Genomic DNA, 26,634 nt, shown 5'->3' with positions numbered 1-26,634 from the left:
CAAGGAGAGGTTCAGCCAAAATAATTTCCTGTCTGCTTGAATTTGTGACACTTGAAGAAGGTATGGTAAATAAACTGATTGTATGATCTGACCGCTGTGTCAGGTAGAACAATAACTGGGGAGTTTTAGTGTTTTATTTCTATCTGGTCAGCTGCAAGTACTTTAAAGAAGTATATCAAAAGTTTTTATGTTCGAGTCATAGTTTCCCAACTTGTGGCAGGAACTTCGCAAAGATCAAGAAAACAACGAGAGAGTCAATAAGGTTCCTTTACAATGGAAGCATGTTGTTGCTTACGCCTTTGTTGATCCTCAAAACCGACCAGCCAGGAGATGATGATGGAAGACTCCGAGGGCGTAGGTTCCACTGAGTTGGTTTTCAAAACATCACCTGCTTTGAAAGTTACTAGTGTGCTCTGGATGAAGCTAAGTAGTGATGATCCTTAAGCCATAAACATGTGTTGTAATCACAGTGTGCTGCATCCATGGGAAATTGATTGTATTGTGAAACATGAAATAAAATAATTTCAGTTGCCTTCTGGTTTTTGGTTGCTCTACAGTGGGGCACTGAAACTTCATAAGGAGAAGAAAAGCAATCTATTGCATATGAAGAAATACATGGAGCCAAAATGAAGGCATTTTTACAAAAACCTGCAGTGTGACAACTGAATTTGAGGTACCAGATATGTCTATCAACTTGATAGCAAACTCATGTTCTATTACCTTTTTAAGACCAAAGAAACCAATTTACAATAAATATTAATTTGTATCTTATTATAGCTTTCTTACTTACAACTTCTGGATCCTAGGCCACCTTATAATTACAGCAGAGAACAGAGTGATCTGTAATAATGCTGTATAACCATTGCCATATAGCATTTTTCCATTTTCATATTTATTTACAAACAAAAATTATGCACAACCAAGTATTTTCAACGTCTGTATGCACAAAGAAATACACATCTGTTATTACATTACTATTTTGCAATAAAATCTCTGGAATTAACGGTTTTCGTCAAATTCCCAAAAACTGCAAAATGTGCGGTACAGCATTATTCGTTCACCAGCCTCAATTACACAGCAACAAGCCTTTGCACAGAGCCACTTGCAAGTGAAAAGGTTTGTCTGTGAAGGTGTCGTCTGACACATTGCTGGAACTTTCAACCCTTTTGAATAATTGTTTACATGTCTTTGGACCATGGTGATACTGGCTGGTGGCGGTGTGGTACTTCCCTACAGGGGGCGAAGTGCACTGAAATCCCTAAGTAGAACACTTCTTACTTTCAAGACTGTTCTCACATTACTTTTGTCGTCATCTGGCGGTGGTTTTAAGTTCTTCGTTTTCCTCTTGCGCCTATAATCATGGCCTATTCCCAGAGACTGTGGTGTTACACCTCAGCTGCCCACTGCACCCACTAACAAAAGGAACACAATAAAGGTGATGCTACATCATGCAACCTTGGAAACACTGGACTCAAACCTATTTGCAGGTATGAATCAAGCAGTCACTTTGAATAAAGCTAATCACAGCAATGTCGCTGAGCAGGAAGGGCTGCACCACAATCTTAACCATGGGAGAAGACCATATCAGACTTCTTGATTGCGATATATTCTGCATTCACAATTTACAAAGCAACAGGAAATTAAATACTGAAATTGGCAGGAAAGAGCGCACTAGTGTTCAATATGAAATTTAGATGTTATCCAGAATCAGATAAAATAAAATTACAAAAATGTAATCATGAAACCCCTACAAGGTTGAGACGAGTGAGAGAAATGCAAGCAAAGAGGCCACTGCATCTCATCATATTGTGCTGACAGTGGCTGGCGGTTGTCCACGAGTTCCTCTGTGAAAGAGGCAGACACTATATGTCGACTGCTCCAGAACACCGGCAATACTGAAGCATAGTGACCCTGATGGAATCTATTTAAAAACTTTATCCCAGCCAGAAAACACCAGATGATTGTGCCACCCTAAGTGGCCACTACTACAAAAGTTTTGTCTACGAGGGTAATCCCAAAAGTAAGGTCTCCTATTTTTTTTATAAGTACATAGACCTATTTATTTCTACAATGGTTTACATCAGTTTACAGCTTGAACATTTAGCTATTTTTTGACATAATCACCATTTCTGTCGATTCATTTTTGTAGATGCTGTGTCAGTTTTTGTATGACCATGTCAAACCAGCTTGCCGCCATGCTGTTCAGAAATTTATGAACTTCTTCTTTCACCTCGTCGTCAGAGATGAATCGCTTTCCAGCCAATTATTCTTTTAACCTAGGGAACAGGTCACTGGGCACCAAGTCAGGACTATAGGGTGGGTTGCCGCATATTGTCCTCAGTCAGCATGCGTAGCACCTATCTTGTGCACACCTCCCGGTAGTTCAATGTTTCAGTTAAAATTCTGTGAGCGGTGCTTTGGGAAACCTCAGGAACCAATGTGAAAAGATCATCTAGGATGATCCACTGACCTTCACGCATGCTTTGCTCATTCTTCAACACTGTCTCCTCAGAAATTGACGGTCTCCCGTTCATTCGTTCGTCGTAAATTTCGATCTGACCAACTGCAAACTCTCTACATCACTTATGAACATTTTTGACATCCATGCACGATTCACCACACACTTCCTTCAATTGGCGATGGATTTAAATTTGCGCAGTGCCTTTTGCATTCAAAAACCGAATAACCACGGACTATTCGCACTTGGCGGTAACATCCAACGGGAGTTCCATTCTCTACGGCTGCCAAGCCAAGACTGAGTGCCTCAGCGCCGTGTGCGCATGTTTACACACAGTGCGTGAAGCACTCTTCATAACAGTGTGACCAACTGCCACACAAACAGAGTTCGGTATGTATAAAAAAAATAGGAGACCTTACTCTTCGGATTACCCTCGTATCTTACCAGAGTATTCTGAGGGACCTCTCAGTTTTGCTAGGCTGCCACTTACAACCTCCCAGGAACGTATTCCTGCAATGCTGGTGTCATCCTTCAAACCATGGAGCTTCTTTAAAATTTACCTGACCTAAAATTCCTCCTGTACAGACAGAATAATATTAATTACCTTCCATCTCACTCTCATCTCTGGACACACAGAAAATTGGGAGACAGTTTTCTATTTTCTTTTCTTTTTTGTTCTGTTTAATTTTGATTTATAGTTTAATTTCCTAATACAATAAATGTAGTATCACACAAAACACTACATTTCTGCACTTACATTCTTGAATTTTTTATTACCAGACTGGAAACTAAAGTATAGTCATGCAATGTCAACTGTCATAAATGTCTCTGAAAATAATGTAAAAAACTTTCTGTAAAAATAACTACACTCACTGTTGTCAAAAATTTACAAAACATTTTATTTTTCTGCTGCATAGTACATAATACAGAAACAAAGGTCACTTAAAAAATTACTCATTTTGAAACTAGTTGTTGAAGAACTTGGATTAGAGTCTCTTGATTGGAACACATTTTTTCAAAAAAGATTGTAACATTTGAAGCAAGGTTATCCACTGAAGCAGCTATCTTATTCAATGCTTCCAATTGTTGTTCTTGATAATGACTCTGGATGTCATCCCTGTAAAACATAGAAAACGAAAAACTGCAGTAAATATAATTTGTGTGTTTCAGTAAGACAGTTAAAGCAGTGAAATTAAGTCTTAAGTATTTTCCCCTACACACACTGAACCAAAATTTAGAGAGCCCGTACTTATTTTAACAAAACAAAGTTTACATCATCTTGTCCAAATCAACATCTTTCCTTAAATAAGCACTGTCAACAGAATAATGATTGGTTAATATTTTCAGTTATCCTATCATTTAGTTTCTTAACATTTCTGAGCTAAGATACAGCTGGCTGGATGCAGCTCTCCACGCTACTCTATCCTGTGTGAGTCTCTTCATCTCCAAATAGCTACTGCAACCTGCATCCTTCTGAATCTGCTTATTGTATTCGTGTCTTGGTCTCCCTCTATAATTTTTATCCCCCAAACTTCCCTCCAGTATTAAACTGATGATCCCTTGATGCCTCAGTATGTGTTCTGTCAACCAAGCCCTTCTTTTGGTTTAAGATGTGCCACAAATTTCTTATCTCCCCAATTCTCTTCCGTACCTCTTCATTAGTTATGTGATCTATCCATCTAATCTTCAACATTCTTCTGTAGTATCATATTTCAAAAGCTTCTATTCCATTCTTGTCTAAACTGTTTATCGTCCACATTTGTACGCTACAGAATTGTAACTTTTGAACTACACAGCTCCAAGGTATGAAACTCTCATTCATAAATATGAGTGATTATGCTTTTCATATATGTGTTATAGCTGCATCAAACCAGTCTCAGGACTGAAGACCACAACAACATATGTGTTATATTCTTAACTAGTAGACATCTACATCTACGTGATTACTCTTCTATTCACAATTAATGTCCTTGGACTATGTTGGTTGAACTAAAACTTTCTGTATTCTTTTGGTACGATATGACATTGTCAATTGGTTGGCTACACCACAAATCCCACAAGACTTCAATTATCTACACCACAAATCCCACAAGACTTCAATTATCTACACCACAAATCCCACAAGACTTCAATTATCTAGAAGAATATTGTGATTCACACAGTCAAATGCTTTAGATAGGTCACAGAAAATACCAAACAGTGCTATTTCATTAACATTTGGAAAATCTGGTAAGTGAACAAGTAAACAGCATTCTCAGTAGAGCAACCCTTCGGAAAAACAAATTATGATTTGCTGAGGATATTATTGTTGCTAAGGTGAGATACTATTCTAGAATACATCACTTTCTCAAAAATTTTGTCTGCAGTGAAACAGGCTGGCAGTTCCCGACATCTCTCTTATCACATTTCTAAAAAAGGGGTTCAAAAATGGCGTATTTCAGTCTCTCTGGAAAAATGCACTGAGTTAGTGATGCATTACATACTTTGGATACGGCTGGAATTATTGTATGGTAACAAATCTTTAGTACTATATGGGAGATACCATCAAAACCAGATGAGCTTTTATTTTTGAGAGAATGCATAATTTTCTTAATTTCAGAAGGAGAAGCTGGTGCTACATTCATATGACTGAATTTTATGAGAGTTACCTTTACAACATACTGCTGTGATTTTTCTCTTGAATTCTTTGTCCCTATGCTTTCTATTATATTTAAGAAATGATTATTAAATCCGTTTGCTACCTGTCACCATTTATAGCTCTTCCAGCCAGTTCAATATTGATATCTTGTTCTGTGTCTGGTTGCCCTGTCTCTCATTTCACTATGTTCCACAAGGCCTTAAGTCTCTTGTTAAAATTTCTGATTTCTGACATTACGTACATGTTTTCTGATTTTTTTAATAACCCTTCTTGCTAACTTTAAGTAGTTTTTGTAGTGTGCAAATACTGTAGGATCCCTACTTTTACTTGCCAAAAGATACATTTCCCTCTTCCTTTCACCAGAAAAGACTGGACTAGACAGTGCTTTCACTCACACTCACTCACTGGTTATACTGGACTCGAGAGTTCATTACTGCAGCAATGTATTTTCTTCATATGTCCCTGTCTTGGGCTATTTCCTTCCATTCATCCTCAATACCTAGGCTCCTCAAATCAGCCTTCACATTGTCCTCCCATCTACGCCTCGGTCTCCCCACAGGACGTTTTCCCTCTAAGTGCCCTACCAGTACTCTGCGCGCTGTCCCGCCCTCATCCATTCGAGCTATGTGACCCGACCATCGCAGCCTATGTTATTTAGTAATACTGATTATGTCACGGCTTGAATAGAGTTCGTGAACCGCTTCGTTATGCAGTTTTCTCCACTCTCCGCTAATGTCATCCTTTTTTGCTCTGAAAATTTTCCTCAAAATTTTGTTTTTCAAATACTCGAAACGGCTTTTCATTTTGCACACTGAGAGACCAAGTCTCACACCCATACAGCATAACTGGTAGAATAATAGTTTTGTATATTCTAATCTTTAAATTCCTAGACAATATCCGTGATGAAAGTAATCTATTCAGTGAGAAGTAGCACGCATTTCCCGCCCGTAATTTCTTCTTCAGTTCGGATTCAATCTCATTTCTCGAAATGATGTCCACGCCTAGATACTTATACTTGTTCACTTTTTCAAACTGCATGTCTCCAACTCGTAACATTTCCTGATCTGCTGCTGTTGGCTTTCTAGTAGTAATCAGGTATTTAGTTTTGTCTTCACTTATCCTTAGACCTACATCTTCACTAGCCTTGATTAACGCATTCGCATTTGCTGTTAGAGATGCTTTCCTATCGCTAATGATGTTTAGATCATCTGCATACCCTAATATCTCAATTTTTCCATTTAACTCCACACCCTCTGAATTATCTGCTGCTATTCGTACAATATATCCTAAGACTAAATAAAGAAGTAGTGGAGACAGGGCACCTCCCTGCTTAAGTCCGTTCTTTATTACAAATTCTTCTGACTCCAATTTCCCCACGCGTACTCTACCTTTTGTGTTTTTCAAACTCGCTTCTATAAGTCTAACATGCTTCTTTTGTATTCCAAGTTCCAAAAGAATTCTGCACCATTTTGATTGCAATACTGAATCATATGCTTTTGTAAAATCTATGAAAAGATTATGAACTGGTTTATTGTATTCCCATTTCATTTCCAAAATTTGACGCAGGGTGAATATTTGGTCTATAGTTGATCTGTTCCTCTGAAAGCCAGCTTGGTAATCCCCCACAATTTCATCTGCATATGATGTAAGACTGCTCAGCAGAATATTCGAGAAAATTTTGGAACATACTGGTAATAGCGCTATCCTTCTATAATTACTACAATCCATTTTGTCGCCCTTCTTAAAAATTGGGATCACAATCGGCTCCTGCCATTCTTCAGGTATCATCTCTGAGTTCCATACTTTAGTTATCGCTTTGTGAACTACTTCACCAATTTCTGTCCCCCATTTTTAACCAATTCTGCAGTTATGCAATCTGATCCTGGTGCTTTATGGTTTATCAATTTGTTTATTGCGTCTCTTACTTCCTTTAACGTTGGCTCAGGTATCTGGGGTTCTGCTGTACGTATTTCGTACACCTGCTCATTTCCTGCCTCTACAGCAACATCAAGGTGTCACAATGCAGAACTTGTTATGTTCGGCACTGACAACCTAAATGATGAGAACTTTAGAAGATGTACATCACAGAAATTTCAAATAGGTTTGATGCTCTCAGGACACATGAAGATCAAGACGAGAATGTAAATAAACAGTGGATCACTGTGAGGAACAACATCAAAGAGGCAGCGAAGGTCACAATAGGTACAATTAAGAACAACAGGAGGAAATCGTGGTTTGATGAGGAACGCACGAAATTGGTAGAGGAAAGGAGAAAAGCGCGATTAGATTAGGGTAGAATGGGAGACAGAAAACGAGAGGAGTTCTTGAACATGAGAAGGGAAGTTGGTCGTAGGCTATGGGCAAAGAAGAGGGATTATTTGAACACTCAAATTAAAACAAAAAACATTAGGGAACTTTATCTAGACATAAATGTGTGTAGGAAGGGGTTCAAGGCTAGGGCAAACGCACTTCGAGACTCCAGTGCTATATTAAGTAAATGGAGGGCGTATTTTGAGCATCTATTAAATGTACACCAGACAGAGGTTTGCTTCTCCTAAATCTTTTATGCTCAAAGTGCTCATCATTCCCAATGCAACTTGTCTTTCACCATACTATTACCAAAAAAAGGTACACGAATCTTATACATAAAAATTAACAACTGCAAGATTTTCACCTGACCTTTTAATGAACTGACAATCTTCATCAGTATTTACAACATAACCTAGGCTTGAAGTACACTTTTTTGACTTCTCATTCCACTGTCTAACTGACTGTTTTTAACATAAATGGCCTTGGATAGCTTATAGAATTTACCTTCATTACAAAACCATCTGGTTGCTGTATGAAAATGGTTTCCTCCAAGATCCCACATAGAAAAACAGTTTTAGTATAAAGATGATTAAACTTTACATAAAGATTTGCAGCTAAACTACAGAGAGATCATAGAGTACTATCTCCCACATGTGGGGAAAAGGTTTCATCATAGTCTATACAACACTTTGGAGTAAATCCCTTATCAACAATTCTAACAAGATATAGTGCTGTATCATTTGCATCCCTTTCCAACTTTAACATCCACTTATTGCCAAAGATACTTTTACACTTTGGTGGGTCCAAAAGTTAAGTTCCCAAACACCATTGTTCTTGAACCACTATTTCCTCTTCCATTGCCTTCATCCAGTTTCTCTGTGACTCCTTAACATGGCATCTTCCATGTTCACAGGATCTTTGCCCAAACTGGAAACATCACTTACCAAAACAGTGACCATCTCGGTACTCCTTGTGTTTGAGTACATGGGCTGGCCTTCTGACTGGCTGGTCATCTTCTGGAGCATCAGGATCCCTCAACAGCATCTCAGTCTACCCTATGTCTACCACTGACTGAGCATCCACGATATAGTCTAGGTGTTGATTGGTGTCTGCACAGTCACTCCCAGCAGAGCTGACTTCCACTACTTCCTCTTCCTCATATGAGATCATCATATCCAGGTAATGTCAGTCTTGCACTCATTGGCTCTGAGCACTATGCGACTTAACTTCTGAGGTCATCAGTCGCCTAGAACTTAGAACTAATTAAACCTAACTAACCTAAGGACATCACACACATCCATGCCCGAGGCAGGATTCGAACCTGCGACCGTAGCGGTCGCTCGGTTCCAGACTGTAGCGCCCAGAACCGCACGGCCACTCCGGCCGGCTTTGCACTCATTCTCCAGATAAACAATACTCCAGCCTTTCACAATATTCTTGGCTTTCTGTGGATCACTTAGTCTGTAGCCTTTAATCACTTCATCAAACCCTACAAAAATGAGTTCCTTAGCCTTTGCATCCCACTCTGTTCTATTTTGATCTGGTATGTGGATACGGACTTGACCACCAAGTACTTTTATATTTTTCAAAGAAGATACTTTATCCTTTGGAGTCTTCCTATTAAGTGTTCTGTGAAGAGCGTGTTTCTTTATGTGAGCAGCTGTACTGCGTGCTTCCACCCAATACTGCTTAGGTAGATCAGATTCAAATAACATGCAGTGTGTCACTTCACAAATTGATTGTCCTTTCCACTAAACCATTCTGTTCTTAACTACAGGTCATACTAATCTGATGCTCACTCCAGTTCTCTCTGAAAATTGAATCAACTTTAGAGTGCACAAAATCACTGCCATTGTCTGATCTAACAGCTTTGATTTTTGCATCAACCCCATTTTCTACCCAAGTTATAAACTCACAGTAAAAATTAAGTGTTTGAGTTTTATTCTGGAGAAAATAACAGAAGTCCTTTTGGAATAATCATCAGCTAGTACATACATGCACTTAGCCATGCATCTGCTCCATGGGGACACATCTATATGTAACAAGCCCAAGCATCTTATGAACACTATCCTTCAGCCTCAGGAAATGGAAATTTAAACAATTTACCTAGCACACGATTTATAATCCACAGGTTCAGAATAAAAACACTCCAGCTTTATGCCTCTACTCTGTAAACATAACCTAAGTCCGCTATCAGCTCTAACATCAAGTTTATGATGGCGTAAGCGCTCCATGTGAGAAAAATTTGTAAAAGCTACAGCATTCTCAATAACACAGGTTCAACATGTTTTTAGTTTATAAATACCACTTAACTTTGATCCAGAACAAAGCAGCTAATGCCTTTTACATCCATCATTATTAAAAACAACATTTATGCTGTCTCTCTCTCTCTCTCTCTCTCTCTCTCTCTCTCTCTCTCTCTCTCTTTAAGGTGCAACTGATTACAATTATACTTACAAGTGTTCTGCAGAGTTGTTTCCATTTTATTTACAGTATTTTGATGACCAACTCAGTAGTTTTCTTCAGATGCAGTGAATTTTGCTGTACATGTACTCACTGCCTGGACCCCAGCCATACAACTATTGCTGATATCACACTGTTATTTATATCCAAGTTCGATTCTCAATGCCGATTATCTCCAGTAAGAGGAAGGAGGAAGGTAGTGAATCCACTAACTCTAACAGCTCATGATAACGGAAAGGTCCGTCTCGGGATAGATAAACATTACATATTGTCAACCGAACTGACAGGCAGACACTAACGGCCACAGCCACTAGTTCAGAGGTAAGGGGGACCTGCTCACTGAAAATATTAGAGTTATGAGGGTACAAACCCCACCGGATGGTCTCATGTCATTAATGCGATTCATACAGTAGGGCTTGTAGTTTTTCCAGAACAGGGAGATGTGTCGCCGTAAACCATTTTTCCTGAAGTGCTAAGCTAATTACAGAATAAGTAGTCAGTAAATGACTGAGTTCGAACAGATGGTGATAGTAGCCGTTACAGTTCCATTGAAGGAGTGTTTGCATCACATTTGAGAAAGTGGCCAATTGAAAAGATGGGTGTGATTACTTCGCTACCAGGTCACAGTCTGCCTGATTGAGAGATATACTGTCAAGTTGCATTGGCTCAATCTTTGCAGGAATGAGGAGCAGAACATCCGAGGCCTCAGAAAGTAGTTTATCTTTCTACTTATCCTTCTTATCCTTGTGAGACTTTGATTAACATGAAGATTTCCCCATTTTATCTTCCAAGACTGAAAAGGACCATACTTTTCTCCAACCTGCAGCCTGTGGCTGCTGGTCCTTGTCTTGAGAGAGGGCACCTTAACAGGTAACCTCCTCCCTGATGATGCCAGAGGATGACTAGGTAACTCTGGGCACAGAGATTGTGTGGGAACCAGCGGTGCAACATGGATAGGGGATGTGGGAGCTGACATTCCCTCCTCCAATAATGGGGCAGGCCCTGGAATACGACCTTGGTCAGGATGTGTCGTGCGAGACCATTTCATCGTGTGAGGTGTGGATTGTGACACAACAGTCGCAAAATTTGAGAGCATGTCAGTCAGATGAAGTCTTTCAAACTTTTTCTTTTCATCTTGGTAAGACAGATGGTCAAGTGTTTTATACTCTTGATTTTCTTCTCCCTCTTAAGCAATGAGCATTGCGGTGCATGAGGAGGGTGCAGTTCCAGACTTTTGGCACACTGAGAGGGGTGGTCACAAGGGCAGCCTTTGTGGGACGTCCATCCACATGTCTGAAAGAAAGCCTCATTAGAACAGTGAGAGGACATGTCCGAACCTGTAGCACCTAAAACATCTCAATGGAAGAGGAAAATAAGGCCTGGCATCACACTTACAAGACATCACCTTAACCTTCTCAGGCAAAATGTTGCAGTCGAAGACCAGGATGAAAGTGCCAGTGTCCCCTCTATTATCCTTAGGTCCTTCTAGATGTGACAAACAAAATGGACTCCATGCCATGCCACATAAACAAAATGGACTCCATGCCATGCCACATAAGCATGCAACTCTTCATCAGTTTGTAGCATTAGGTCCCGATGGAAGTTAAAACCTCGAATTCTTCTGAGAGTGTTATGCGAAAAATGGTGACTGGTTGGCATGCGATGTTTTGATCAGCAAAGATCCATTTCTCATCTTTTCTATTGTTAAAATCTCCCTAAACTGATCTTTAATATTTTCATCGAAAAACAGTGGCTTCTTTGTAACGTAAGATCCTCTGTCAGTCTGGGAACAAACCAAGAATTCAGTAAACTGTCTACTTCCATTTCTCCTTACCCGAGTTTTGTCTTGAGGCATGGTCAGGATGGAAATGCATAGGATTGTATGCCTCTTCATTAAAACCACTTTTCCTGACTGTTGAGTCGGCCATGTTGGCACAGCCACTGTTAAGTTTGAACTGTTTCATTGTAGATCATCTGCCACGATGCCACTCACTTTAATTGGAGGCTCTCCCTGTGGGCACCACTTCACCAAGGCAAAGGCCACCTGGCACAGTAACTGTTGCCCAGAGTCCCAGTACCCAAAAGTATATAGGCACCTACTTCTTGATGGACACAGGGAGGTTACAGCACAAGCATTGGCAGTGCACTTCCTGCACTGTCGGGGAGGGGGTCTATCACTGAGAAGGTACATGACAACCCCACAATGATGGACTGACTACTGGATTTCGGCTGCAGGGGTAGAGCCACTTGATTGGTAGGTGGAAAATATAACAGTGCACAGGGAAAGTTAATGCACCCTTCCCCAGATGTCCTGCATTTCTGTAAAATTTGGAAAGCGGAGGTCAAACCCAAAATGCACACCACAATTTAAAAAGCCAAAAAAAATGAGGGGAAAAGTGTAAAAAAAGTGAAAATAGCAAAAACCTTCGAAAATCCAAATCATAGTAAAAATACCAAGGTAAAAAAGTGGCAAAATAAAGAGATTCCTATCAGTCCCCTTTAGGACAGAGAAGTAAGGCTCTGAGCACTATGGGACTTAACATCTTAGGTCATCAGTCCCCTAGAACTTAGAACTACTTAAACCTAACTAACCTAAGGACAGCACACAACACCCAGCCATCACGAGGCAGAGAAAATCCCTGACCCCGCCGGGAATCGAACCCGGGATCCTGGGCGTGGGAAGCGAGAATGCTACCGCACGAACACGAGATGCGGCCAGAGAGAGAGAGAGAGAGAGAGAGAGAGAGAGAAGTAAGGGCTGCAGGTCTATTCTAGCCCCTGACACCACAGATGGGCATAATTAAGAGTCTACTGAACTAAGGACATCAGAAAATCTAATAAACAGGGATAATGGTTTCAATTTAAATAATGCTTGAGGTCTGGTGCTCAATTTACTGGATCTTACCGGCCATCACATGCACAACAGCTGGAAGATATTGATAGCATCTCCATTTCAAAGAACATCAGTGACGACTCTGAAAAGTGAAAAGGCATCAAAGAGAAGGTTGGGTATCAGGAATCAAGAACTCTGCTATAAATAGTGGCCTGAGACCAACAACAGTTCACAGTGTGGTTGAAGTCCACACAATAAGTACATGTAACAGCAAAACTCGCAGCACCTGAAGAAGAGGGCTATGTCAGTCATCAAAATATAGTGCATTAAACAGAAGCAACAACTTGGTGTTCACCAAGAAGCTCACTATGAAACATTTGTGCCTTTCTTAATGAAACCAGAAACTTCTGACAGTTTGGTGGTTATGGCAGGAACAAGAGTAACATTTATGATTGAATATAAACCTGGTGAATTGACAACAATATTTTCTATCCCTTCACTTACTAATTCAACATTATCTGCACACTTCACAGTTTCTTGTTTGTAATTTTCTGGTACAAAATCCTTGAGCTGTTCCTTTCTTGAAGTTAAGTAATGATTTTGCAGAATCAATGATGCACTCATTCTGGTTGAAATCCAACACACCAAATGCACAAAACAATATTTTCCCACTCCCATGGAATCCTCCTTTGATCACTTTTGCCTCAGGGGCAGACGGACTTCAAGTGAACACACTTCCACCTTTATATTTTCTTCATTTCATGTTTGCCTTTAGAAAAAGCCCGAAATTTGTTTGAACAGTCAATTCGCCGGGAAAATTTTAAAATTCACACCAAAGCTTATGTTGATGCTGTTTTTTTTAAACTATTGGACTGTTTTTGATACAGTTACACACTGCCACCTAATGAACAAAATACAAGCATATGGTATGCGAGACCAACTTTGCTACTAGATTGAAAAGTTTTGAACAAACAGAACACAGCTTGTTTTTCTTCACCAAGAGAAAACTTCCAACAGAAAAACAAGTTCGGGTCGGAGAACATGATGAGACATTCCTGCAATCTCTCAATACGCCCTAACTCACAGAGAGGAGTACCTTCAGGGGTACAATGTGAAACCATCAACCATTTTGGCATTGTCCACAAACACTTAAGATGCTGTCAGCAAATTTAAGGGTTTCCCATAAGGTGGCCAAATTAGGGAAATCCAGTAGGATGTGGGCCATAGTCAGACATGCATCACACCAACAATGGGGTGGATCCTAGCATTGCAGGATGTGGCCTTGGGTCAGCCGATAGAGAATGGTAGATTCTCTGTGAGAAGCATGAAAGGGGGGGTGGGGGGCTGCCACATTTTCATGGTCCCCTTTATTGCTCAAAGTTGGTTCAGAGAGATCAGGAAACACCAATCTGCTTTCCAAACCTCCAATGACTGACACCACAGCTTCAACCGAAGATCCAGTTTTGGTGCCCCAACCTCCAAAGTAGGATTCCTGGTAGCCAACTTGCCCAACTGACCAGCACGTTTGCTCCATGGGACCTCAATGTGGCCTGGGGTCCAAACAAGATGACTGACTGTCCAGCTGGATGCAGGTTGGAAAGATCATGGATAGTCACAATCAATGGGTGTCGTGGCTAGCACTGGTCAAGAGTCTGAAAACTACTCAGGGAATCACTGCCGATTACGAATGTTTTGCTGGTGCAAGAAAGAATATGACAGAGGACTCTGGCAGTAGCCACCAATTCTGCAGTGAGTACACTGCATCTGTTCGACAGGAAGTGTAGTTCACTGCACCTTGCACGTAGGCAAAACCGGACTGTCCACCAACCATAAAGCCGTCTCTGTATATCACTTCCAAACTGGGAAATACATCAAGGATGGCTAAGAATGGGCAGCAAAAAAACATGGGGTCAACAGTGTCTTTCAGTCCAAAGGCTAGATCTAAGGATGGGGTGCACATGATGGGGGAATAAGTGATCGCTCCTTGACAAGAGACAACAGTCGGGGAAGTTGAATTGCAGAGCATAGACACTGTATGCGAACTGCAATCATGCTCCAGTCCTGAGCCTCTGTTGAGAGAGGTGCGTCTCCCTACAGGGAAAAAGGAGACAGTAGCTTAAATGCTCATGGGAGTAGCAAATGTGTATTACATAGGTGAGCAGGGATTATTGATGCCTGATTGGTAGAGGAGAGACTGCACTTTCCCCAAATACGTTTTCCACTGGGCTGGTTCAAAAGGCACCTGTCACAAGTCAGACTCCACGACAGAATATAATGTCCAGCATCCACAATACTGATGGTGATGTCGAGCTATATGCCAGATACCCATAATCAGACAGGACAGGATCAGAGCTTTGTAAAGCCACAGAAGTGTAGAGTGCTCTGGACTCCAGCTGGTGTTGCTAAGGCAGCAAAGAGTATTGTGGTGTGACCAGCACTTTCACTCCAGTTGGCAAAGATGAGAAAGCCATGTCAACCAGACATCTAAGATCAGTCCCAAAAAGTGACAAGACTCCACCACATTGTGCACCTTGTCACTGAGGTAGAGTTCTGGTCATGGATGGACAGTATGATAGTGACAGAAGTGAATGACTCATGTCTCGAGAGCTGAAAGCTGGAAGCCATGGGCGAGAGCCCAGGACTGTGCCCTTCATATGACACCCAGTAGTCAGCATTCAGCAACACCTGCAGTGGAGGAGCTGTTTAAAAGCGAAAATCTTCAGCATACAAGCAGGGTGACACTGCAGCTAGACCAATGATAGCCACTAGAAAAAAGGGCACACTCAATACAGAGCCCTGCGGGACTCCATTATCTTGTATGTAGTGGGTGCTAAGGGTAACACCAAGTTGGACCCAGAAAGTAGGGTGTGCCCCATTAGCTGTGGAGGATAGGTGTTTGCAATGCTGGGAACCAAGTTTCCTGGAGGGCAATGCAGAAAACTTGGGAAAAGTGTAACAGACATCTTAGCTTGGACAGGTAATGGTAAAAACCTCTATAGTTCCACTAGAGGATCCCACTTTCTGTATCCTGTGGAGGTGTCGAGGGACCAAGGAGGCAGATCATGCCCCAGGGTTGCCTGGTGGCATAAATACAAAGCAGTTCTGAAGCAGGTTATGTGGAGGGACCCAGTATCACAGGAGCAATCAGGATCTCTACTTCCAGTGAAGAGTTGGATCATGTGAGGTTTGGTAGCATGGGGACCACTCGAACCTTTTCCGTCTTTAAGGTCTTCTTTTTGTTACTCTTCTCCTTGGATGATTTCGAGGTCTGTGAGGGCTTGTCTACCCTAGTTTCAGGGACAGAAGAGGAACGCAAAGCCCTGTGACCAGCAAATTATGGCTTTTTCGGCCACTGGCTGGTATCCATTGTAGATCAGCAGAAGACTGGGAGAGGAGTGTTCCAAGGAACCTCTTCCTAGTGACAGGCTGGGGGAGGGTTTCACTTCTCTGGCTGGTGGTTGGGGATCGACATCCCTGGTGTGTGGGGAGTCAACACTCCAGAACTGGTTGTGGGGGAAACAGTAGGAGGGCCCCCAACCACCAGAGAACAGGGCACGAAGAACAAGGGTACTGTCACTAGAGAGGATGACACTATCATAGCCACAGCAAACATCACTGACAAATGTACAGGACACAAACGATCATATTTCTTCTTAGCCTCCAGAGTAATTCGAGAGTCTTCTATCTTTGGATTTTCATTTCTGGTGAACACAGGAAATTGTGCTCTCCACAGGAGACAAAGAAGGGTGAGGGGCACGAAGAGAGTTTGTGTACAACTGACATCCACAATCATGTCAGACAGGTCTGGCATTACAACACCAAGATTTGTCCGAATAGTGTGGATTTGAGGTACGGCATGAGAAAGGGGACACACAGTTTCACATCATATTAAAACACAATCACCTTTACCTTTTCCAACGAGTTGCCTTCAAAGGCCAAGATGAAGGCCCAAATATCAACCCTACTGTCCTTTGGTCCCTCGCTAAAGACGACAGGCAAAACGCAAACCCCATTGTTCCAAACTGGCACAGGGGAGAGGGTGGTGGCGGTGGTGGTGGTGATGGTGGTGAGAGGGGGGTGCCAGACAGATTCATTGGAAGTGTCCTCACGACATGTGGTCTACCCACTAAGGACATACCTCACAAAACCTTTGTTCAATTGACAAATGAATATTGCTCCTCAGTGCGAGATCCTTACCAGATGGGAAACCAACAAAAGAGCAGCACATTTTGTCAAGGTTTTTTTAAGTCTGGAAGACTAGTGGGTTGTGAAGTGTCATGAAGTTGCTTACCTAACTTCCAGTGGTGGATCCAACAAGAAAGGTATGGTTTATCTCATTGTGGTTTGCTATTAAAACCCAGAAAGTGTAAGTTTGTCAAAGGGTTGACTAACATATTACTGCCTTCTAAAAGCATCTTGCAACAAACCATGAGAGTAAAATAGAAAGAATCAATGTCATACAGAGTCTTACAACAATAGTTCTTGCAGCACATCATTTGTGACTGGAAGAGAAAAAGGGGGGGGAACTGACAGGAGTACATGAAGTACCTTGTATCACACATCGTAAGATGGCTTGTTGAACATAAGATGTCCATGTAATCAGAGAACATAATAAATTTTGAAGTACATCTGAAGTACTAAAAGAATATATAATTAACACACATGAAAAAAACTTGTTCACATTAATAAGGAAGTCACCAAACCAGTTGACAACTTTATGTAACTACTGCAGCTGAAGATACGTGACTGGATAGGCAGCAAGAAAAATTAGTATAGGTGGAAAAATGTGCAGGATTGCTTTTTAGAAAAATAAACAGTTTCAAAAACTAAGCTAAGCACGGACCTCTCGTTCCGCAGCTGCTCACGCTAACCACGGGACCATGGCACTCCTGAGAGTAGATTTTCCCTGATGTTGCCTATCTTGCACATGGACTACTCAATTTGTATATTTAGCTTATTATTTTCATAGTTCCACACAACTTCTTCCCGTTTTCTCGACTGGTCTGTGTTCAGTTTTTCAAGGCCTATCCACTGTGCCAACTTATAACTAAATCTGAGGGGGGTGCGATGGGGAGGTTCCCCTGTGAGTGGCGCTGCAACAGCGCGTAGGAAGTGAATTGCATATTATTATCATTTTAGGTACCACAATAATATATCAAAAAACTATAAATAACATCCGCAGCCACTCACTTTCTAATATTTTATCAAAAATGCTTACCTTTCTGTTGTCAGTAAAATATTATTGAAAAGAGAAACTGAGAGAGGAAAGTATCTATACGCGCTGCTTATTGTTTGAACTTGAGCTGTCTGTGACTAAAAGAATTTCGTTTCATGTTCTTTGCTACAGATGAGCAGCACAAGTGAATATGATCGTAATTGTTCATGAAGCCTTGCTACTTCTGAGCATCAATTCCATTGCAGTTTAGTGATCCAGCAGATTCATGACAGAAGCTTCCAGCAAGGTTAACGGAACATGAAAGTTGTCATTGGCAGCACTGTTAACCCATGGAGGCACAAGAATCCAGGACCAGAAGGAAAACTTATTTCCATCGTTGTGCACTTGACATTATCGCAGAGCTTTTCAGGTGATATGTCAGAGAGGAATTGTTAGCATTAGTGGGGTTCGTGTGTTGTGTACAGTGTACAGCTTATTTTCAAAGTGCTATAAGTGAATCTCATATGCAAAATACAACTGAATAAAATGGACAGATATCTGAAAGACAAGCATGCCAACAAAGAATCCGATTCTGGAAGTGAAAAAATGCTAAGTGCAAGAAAAAAAGCAAAACAGCGGCCTAATTGTGAGTACATTGAAAGTTACTTCTTTTTAAGGCTATGGTTTGACTTGGACCGGGAGTGAAAATTATCCTTTCCCACTATGCTTAGTGTGTGGGTATAAAATGGCAAATGAATTTCTGCTTCCTAGTAAGCTGAGCAAACATTTTAAAACAATGCATTCTCATTTGCAAGATAAACCTGTAAGCTATTTCCAGAGACTTTTAAAAGTGTAATGTCTGTTTCTGATAAAGCTCTGATTGCTACCTACCAAGTCCCTGAACTAATAGCAAAGAGTATAAAAGCTCATACTACAGGCGAGTCACTTATTTTGCCCACTTGAAGGGAAAAAGGGGGGGGGGGGGATCATAACAATGCTAGGAAATGAAGCAGCTATGAAAATAAGCAATATTCCTTTGTCGAATGATACAGTTCACAGGCACATTAATATCTGCTGATATTGAAAAAAATGTATGCAGTAATAAACTCAAGCAGTCTTTTGCATTGCAAGTTGATGACTCAACAGACATTACCAACCAATCACAACTCTCAGCACTTGTCTGTTTCATTAATCAAGATCAAACATTATATCAGTTTCTTTTTTGCAAAGAATTAAGTATGTGTACTAAAGATGAGGACGTTTTCAAAAATTTAAATGATTATCTCATGTCTCAATAAGTGGCAGTTAACATGGAAGTCGTGTGGAGGCATTTGTACAGATGGCGCCCCTTCAATGGTAGGCTGTGTTAAGGGCCGTATTTCTTTAGTAAAAAAAAAGAATGAAGATGTTACCATAACTCACTGCTTTCTTCATAGGGAGGCATAACAGCAAAACCATTGGGAGAAAAATTGACAGAAGTCTCAGAGCAAGTTGTTCAGACGGTAAATTTTATTAAAACAAGACCTGTCAAAATCCTTTTATTTGAAAAACTTTGCATCAATATGGAGGCAGAATGCAGATGGTTGCTTTTACACACAAAAGTCAGGTGACTGTTGAGGGTGAAAGTACTTACCCATGTGCACGAGGTATGACAAGAACTTCTCATGTTTTTTCAAAGACATGAAACATTTACATTTTTGCAACCTCCTCCAGAATGAATTTTGGTGTGCCAGACTGCAGTATTTGGCCGATACAGTTCAGCTGTTTAATATTTTGAACACTAGCATACAAGAGAAAGAAGAAAATATCCTCACATCCACTGACAAAATTAAAGCATTTCACAGGAAACCACAAATATGGAAAAGAAAAGCTGTTCAAGGTAACTTGAAAATACTCCCGTTGGCAAGGAGCGCATGCATAAACGAAATACTTCCAATTGTAGTAGATCATTTAATAAGTTTAGAAGAGAAACAGAGTTCATATTTTCCATCCCTCAACACCAAACAGTACAATTGGATTTGAAACCCATTCATGGAAACTTCAGGCGATTTTAGCTTAACATTAACAGAAGAAGAACTGGCAGCTATATCTACTGATCGTGGACTGACGATTAAGCATAAGGAATTGCCTCTTGAAGCCCTTCGAATTTCTATAAAAGAAGAATGTGTGTCAATACCTAAAAAGGCTCTGAACATTTCACTTCAACTTTCGATGTCATATTTATGTGAATTAGGATTTTCTGCCCTCAACAAAATTAAATATAAAAAGAGAGGAACAGTTCAACGCATTGACGAGGAAATGAGAGTTTGTCTTTCACATATATCTCCAAACATTGAAGAAATCTTGAGGACACATCAGGTTCATGTTTCTCATAAACACTAGGAGTGGACATAAGGCATCTTTCATTTGTATCGCATTATTACTTTTCTCTATAATTTGAATTAATGGTTAGTTCTATCGCATTATTTCATTTCAATACATTTCACTTAACAGTTTCTCTTACCCTTCGTCTTGGCAGGGTAGGAGGCAACACGGCACATGGCCGTCGCATTTGGGTGACAATCGTGCTTGGTGAATCTCTCTCACTTTTTATACAAAAATCATTTCTTCATATTGTGATAATGTATGTTTTTTTATCAATATAAGTTGTATTTTCTGTAGTCCGGATGTGAAATTCAAAATAAAATGACTTAATTGTTATTTTATCACAGCTTTTATTTCCTGTATTGACTGTTGTAAAATATTCCTCAGAAATGTGTAATAGCATGCCCAGAATTATTTGCGACCTTTTAAATGCACCTGAAGCTCAAAAAGTTTGATAACTGCTCATATAGGTACTAGATTTCATCTGCATGACAATATGAATATTTAGAGAATACATAAAGTAGGAGAAATGATGAGAAAGTGGACGCTATGACCAATTTGAGCATTAGATGAATCTCTGTGTGTCAGTAGGATGGCCACTAACCCGTAACTATTTGATATTGGAACTTATTAAATAATGAATTTCCAATTTCTTAACAGTCACAGTACACTTAACAATTTTCTTTTCTAAATGTAAAGAAAGACGCAATCAGTTGCAGATCCAAATTTCGACTAGAACATAGTCATCACCAATGCGTTACCAGAAGAGTCATACAGGCATAACCATGCCACGGCACGAACATGTGACAATTGACACTAGTGTTTACACAGGAGAAATTACAGTTTTCTGTGAGTGACTGCTGTCCTTTACATTTGACTATTCAATGGTCACTGTGCACCATCAGTATCCAATGGATTCTAATTTAGTTAACTTTCTTTTTCACCAAACATGACATTTCTCACGAAATGTATGCTCTAAGGCACAGGCTGAAGTGTTTCTTACATGGATATCAGACATGTTCAACATGTAACAGTGCATCATTACAAAACTTTTTCACTACTTATCCCTCTTGCATTTAAGTTCAAATTTATTTTTCCTCATTTCGTTGATGATTTGCTTTATATGAGGAATTATGGTCATTGTCCTGTTACAGTATTTGGATTCTCCAACTATCTAACTGAATAAAAACTGAGGAGGATACTCTCCGCAGTTGAGCTCAGGCGCAATGATACTCATTGCTACTCCGTGCAAGAAGGAGCATGTTGTGTTCCTTGTGATGGGGTCACATGGAATTTCCACACCCAATACAGCTAGGCAGCACCAGTGAAGCCTTTGATTGTCCTCCGACTGCAGCATACACCAGAGATAGAAAGGGCAGCCAGCACTTGTGTGGCCTACTGGTTGTGGCACGAAGTCCTTTGGTTAGAATTCTAGTGTGGGCAAAGTGTTGCTTTCACTGGAAGTGTTAGTCTAGCCTGCGCTATATTTACTAATCAATAAAACTGTTTTCCGAGGTGTTCTGAATGAAAAGGAGAGAAGGGACTTTTCTGTAATTGTTCCTAATTAAAGATTTTATCCTGGTTACCAGCTTATACCATTGAGAAGTCATTTGAGATTTGTGTATCTGTATTAATGTATAAATTGACTGTGCTTCTCTGTCTGTTTAAGAAGCCCGCACATAATTGTGTAATCTTAGAAATTTATATAGTGCAGGGTGTGGGCTAACTGGTGGTTGGGAGCACCAACAGCCTGAAAATATTGACACTAGCCCAGTAAAACTGAGCATGCACCAGTTTACAGAACATACCTCATGCTCTGCGTTACCAAGTCTGGGTAAAAATTATTGGTTGTATTCACATTCCATGCAGTTATCATGAACGGAGGTGTTAGTACTTTGTTAAGTTCTGTTATTACAACTGGTTTCCTCAAAAGACTCAATTTGTAAGCCTCTGATAAAGGTACTGGCAGAAGTAAAGCTGTGAGAACGGGGTGTGAGTCGTGCTTGGGTAGCTCAGATGGTAGAGCACTTGCCCGTGAAAGGCAAAGGTCCTGAGTTCGAGTCTTGGTCTGGCACACAGTTTTAATCTGCCAGGAAGTTTCTCTGATAAAGGCTCACAACCTTGCAAATTTTTGAGAATGACTGCTATGAGTCCATTAGCTGTGGCAGCCAAACTGTTTTACTGCAAATGTGTCAAGTTTTGTTAATGGCTCACTGCTGTAAACTCGGATTTGATGCTCTTGGAGAAATTATGTTTACTGAACCTGGTAGGTTTTAGAACCTTTAAGTGGGGAACGACCCACAAAAAAGTAAAGTAAATTACAGAACAAGTTATTTGTTGCTTAAGGGGGCAGAATCCTATAAGTCTGTTTAAAACAATTATGCTCAGATTAAAATGGGCAAGAACATCCACAGTAATGTAATTTATAGATAAAGTTCTCAATAGTTCTATGGGCAAGTAAGCAACACAACTGGCAACTTCCTGTCCAATACATTAGCCTTCCACAAATTCAATACTCCTAAAACTAGGATACACCCTACCTCATCAAAGGGACGGCCATCTATGAAAGCAATTACGTTATCTAACAATTTTACTGTAAATATTCCACCACAATTTTATGTATGATCAACAATTAAGTGTACATCCAATGAACGAGCTACCAAACTGTGGCCAACAGTCTGCTTAGCTTCTTTATGGAAGCATCCTACTCAGCCTAAGTAACTGACTTTAAGGCCTGCTTAGCAACGTCTGCCATCTAGATCCACCAGGATTTTTTAACTTCCCACTTATTATTTGGTTCATTTTCTTCCAACTTTTGCTGTTTCCTGTCCTGAAGCTATCTCTACCCCATTCCTGTTTCCATGTCTGCTCACACTCTGCCTCCTGCATAAGTGCTAGGTACTTCTCCTGTAAATATATTCCACATACATACTATGTGTCTGAGCTGAGTCTACTTTGGTGCCAATATCTGTTGAGTTTTCTTTGTTCTGTGACATGTGGTAAATAGATGGTGGGTCTGAAACTAATTATGACTAATTCATTCACATGAAATGATGTGCGCAGTACAGGGCTATTACAAATGATTGAAGCGATTTCATAAATTCACTGTAGCTCCATTTATTGACATATGGTCACGACACACTACAGATACGTAGAAAAACTCAAAGTTTTGTTCGGCTGAAGCTGCACTTCAGGTTTCTGCCGCCAGAGCGCTCGAGAGCGCAGTGAGACAAAATGGCGACAGGAGCCGAGAAAGCGTATGTTGTGTTTGAAATGCACTCACATCAGTCAGTCATAACAGTGCAACGACACTTCAGGACGAAGTTCAACAAAGATCCACCAATTCGGCGATGGTATGCGCAGTTTAAAGCTTCTGGATGCCTCTGTAAGGGGAAATCAGCGGGTCGGCCTGAAGTGAGCAAAGAAGCGGTTGAACGCGTGCGGGCAAGTTTCACGCGTAGCCCGCGGAAGTCGACGAATAAAGCAAGCAGGGAGCTAAACGTACCACAGCTGACGGTTTGGAAAATCTTACAGAAAAGGCTAAAGCAGAAGCCTTACCATTTACAATTGCTACAAGCCCTGACACCCGATGACAAAGTCAAACGCTTTGAATTGTCGGTGCGGTTGCAACAGCTCATGGAAGAGGATGCGTTCAGTGCGAAACTTGTTTTCAGTGATGAAGCAACATTTTTTCTTAATGGTGAAGTGAACAGACACAATGTGCGAATCTGGGCGGTAGAGAATCCTCACGCATTCGTGCAGCAAATTCGCAATTCACCAAAAGTTAACGTGTTTTGTGCAATCTCACGGTTTAAAGTTTACGGCCCCTTTTTCTTCTGCGAAAAAAACGTTACAGGACACGTGTATCTGGACATGCTGGAAAATTGGCTCATGCCACAACTGGAGACCGACAGCGCCGACTTCATCTTTCAACAGGATGGTGCTCCCCCGCACTTCCATCATGATGTTCGGCATTTCTTAAACAGGAGATTGGAAAACCGATGGATCGGTCGTGGTGGAGATCATGATCAGCAATTCATGTCATGGCCTCCACGCTCTCTCGACTTAACCCCATGCGATTTCTTTCTGTGGGGTTATGTGAAAGATTCAGTGTTTAAACCTCCTCTACCAAGAAACGTGCCAGAACTGCGAGCTCGCATCAACAATGCTTTCGAACTCATTGATGGGGACGTGCTGCGCCGAGTGTGGGAGGAACTTGATTATCGGCTTGATGTCTGCCGAATCACTAAAGGGGCACATATCGAACATTTGTGAATGCCTAAAAAAACTTTTTGAGTTTTTGTATGTGTGTGCAAAGCATTGTGAAAATATCTCAAATAATAAAGTTATTGTAGAGCTGTGAAATCGCTTCAATCATTTGTAATAACCCTGTATATTAAATGATCCTGACGTATGTGTAGCACCACTTTTTTCCTTGAGTCGGAGTTGCAAATGACAATACGCTTAATTTTGTACTGTGACTATACTAAAAAGCAGAAATGTGCTATTACATGCCCCAAAATAGTATGTGCACGAAAGAAATCTCTTTGGAGTCAGTCATATGCAGTGCACGTAAAGGTAAATATTCAGAAAATTATTTTAAAAATTTGGCACTCCTATGTTTAAGAAAGATGAATAAGTAACAGCTACACTTACTTAATAGTGAGTACTGACTAATTCAAAAACATCTGGGTCATTCCATGTCAATTAAACCAATTTGAGAAAATGTTCCAGCTGATAGTCTCAGATTTGGCTGAAATTTAACACACCAATGCTACCAAGTGTGGAACACTCATGTACAAAATTTTAAGTTCTCCTGCCAATTAGTTCCAGAATTATGGCTTGTGAAAGAACGTGGTGTGACCCAGAAATTGCAACCCGCATTTGGCAATCTACCTTCAGACCCGACTTCAGGTCTTAATAACTTTGGAACTATTCCGCAAGGTCCAGTGAAATTTTTACAACCCAGTAGAGAACACACTGTATGAATCAAAACACCAACAACATATTTCTGAGGGAAAATAAAAAATTCCAAAATGTGATTTAAAAAATGTAATACGTTAAAAGGTACATATTGTAGGTGCCCTCTATGCCAAATATAATTCTCTCAAAAAGGTTATACAATTTTTTTGGTGGTACACACAGAACTCATCTTGCTCATATCAGTCACGCAAACAGAGTTACATGCACATGAAAATACAAAAATTTGAAAAATTACCTGAAAAACATGGATTTTTAAAGTGTGGTAGCACAAAAGGGACAAGTGATATCCAAGCCAAATTTCAAACACTGCAGAAGTAGACCATAATATCATATGTGGCAAAATTTCAATTGTTATTGCAAGGCATTTGTGTACAATAAAAGTTGACAGAGATGTATTTGCTTACGTTTCTTTTAACACAATTTAGCAAGTAATAGTGATGATGCAGACAGCTTGTTTCAGATAAAGCTGCAGCAATTGTTGGGAACCATTAGGCAACAGAAAGTTAAACAATGGTAGTTTTCAGGGACAGAATGAGTCATTGTTAGGCAGGAACAACAAAGGAAAAAAGCAACAATTACAGGTTACTCACGTTAAGATTCTAGTTCAGACTGGTCAGTACTGTTGTGGAAAGTCAGTATGGAGGCAGAAGAGCGTACTAGTGGTGCTTTTGTTCAAACAAGTTGCAGTATTGGTAGAGCACAAGCATCTGAATGTCATAAAACAACATATGGAACAAAATGTGGCAATCACTTTGTACTCTATGATCTGGATGAATCGGACCAAGATTTGTTGCTATGGAGATCCGGGATACACCCTGTGGGCACAAGAAGTACAGTTCCAGTAAACCTTAGTGTTTGTTATCATCATATGAAAGTGTTCGTGGATAAATATTCTTTCCTACAAAGAAGTTGTTTTGATCCATTTCAGATTCTTAAGAAGACAGTGAAGTGTAGCCTCAGAGAAACTGATATAAAATTAGTATTGAAAGTGAATCAGTGCATGGGGCTTAACATGAAACTAGGACAAAAGTTATGTTCCAGGTGTGTTACAATGCTAAAAATGAAGACTATTCTGATAATTTACATGACAGTGACGAAGAGTATCAGCCACCTACAACCACAGCACATGAGCAATTAAATACTTCAACGACTGCTCTTGGTTTCCAGAATGAGATTTTCGCTCTGCAGTGGAGTGTGCGCTGATATGAAACTTCCTGGCAGATTAAAACTGTGTGCCGGACAGAGACTCGAACTCGGGACCTTTGCCTTTCGCGGGCAAGTGCTCTACCAACTGAGCTACCCAAGCACGACTCACACCCCGCCCTCACAGCTTTACTTCTGCCAGTACCTTGTCTCCTACCTTCCAAACTTTACAGAAGCTCTCCTGCGAACCTTGCAGAACTAGCACTCCTGAAAGAAAGGATATTGTG

General features: G+C 40.5%; 1 protein-coding gene across 2 annotated transcripts in view; it reads right to left on the bottom strand.

The window, feature by feature from the left end:
* Window positions 1-3,331: 3,331 nt before the first annotated feature.
* Window positions 3,332-26,634, bottom strand: part of LOC126484421 (uncharacterized) — a 57,090-nt gene continuing 33,787 nt past the window's right edge. For both annotated transcript variants that reach the window (XM_050107934.1, XM_050107935.1), the window contains exon 5: window positions 3,332-3,575. In XM_050107934.1, the coding sequence (XP_049963891.1) occupies window positions 3,413-3,575 (163 nt within the window). In that variant the 3' untranslated portion in view covers window positions 3,332-3,412. The remainder of the gene's footprint in view (window positions 3,576-26,634) is intronic.

This window comes from Schistocerca serialis, chromosome 6 (assembly GCF_023864345.2).
Source record: "Schistocerca serialis cubense isolate TAMUIC-IGC-003099 chromosome 6, iqSchSeri2.2, whole genome shotgun sequence".
Taxonomy (NCBI): Eukaryota; Metazoa; Arthropoda; class Insecta; order Orthoptera; family Acrididae; genus Schistocerca; species Schistocerca serialis.
Note: the sequence above shows the minus strand (reverse complement) of the source record. Positions and strands in the feature narration are given on the sequence as shown.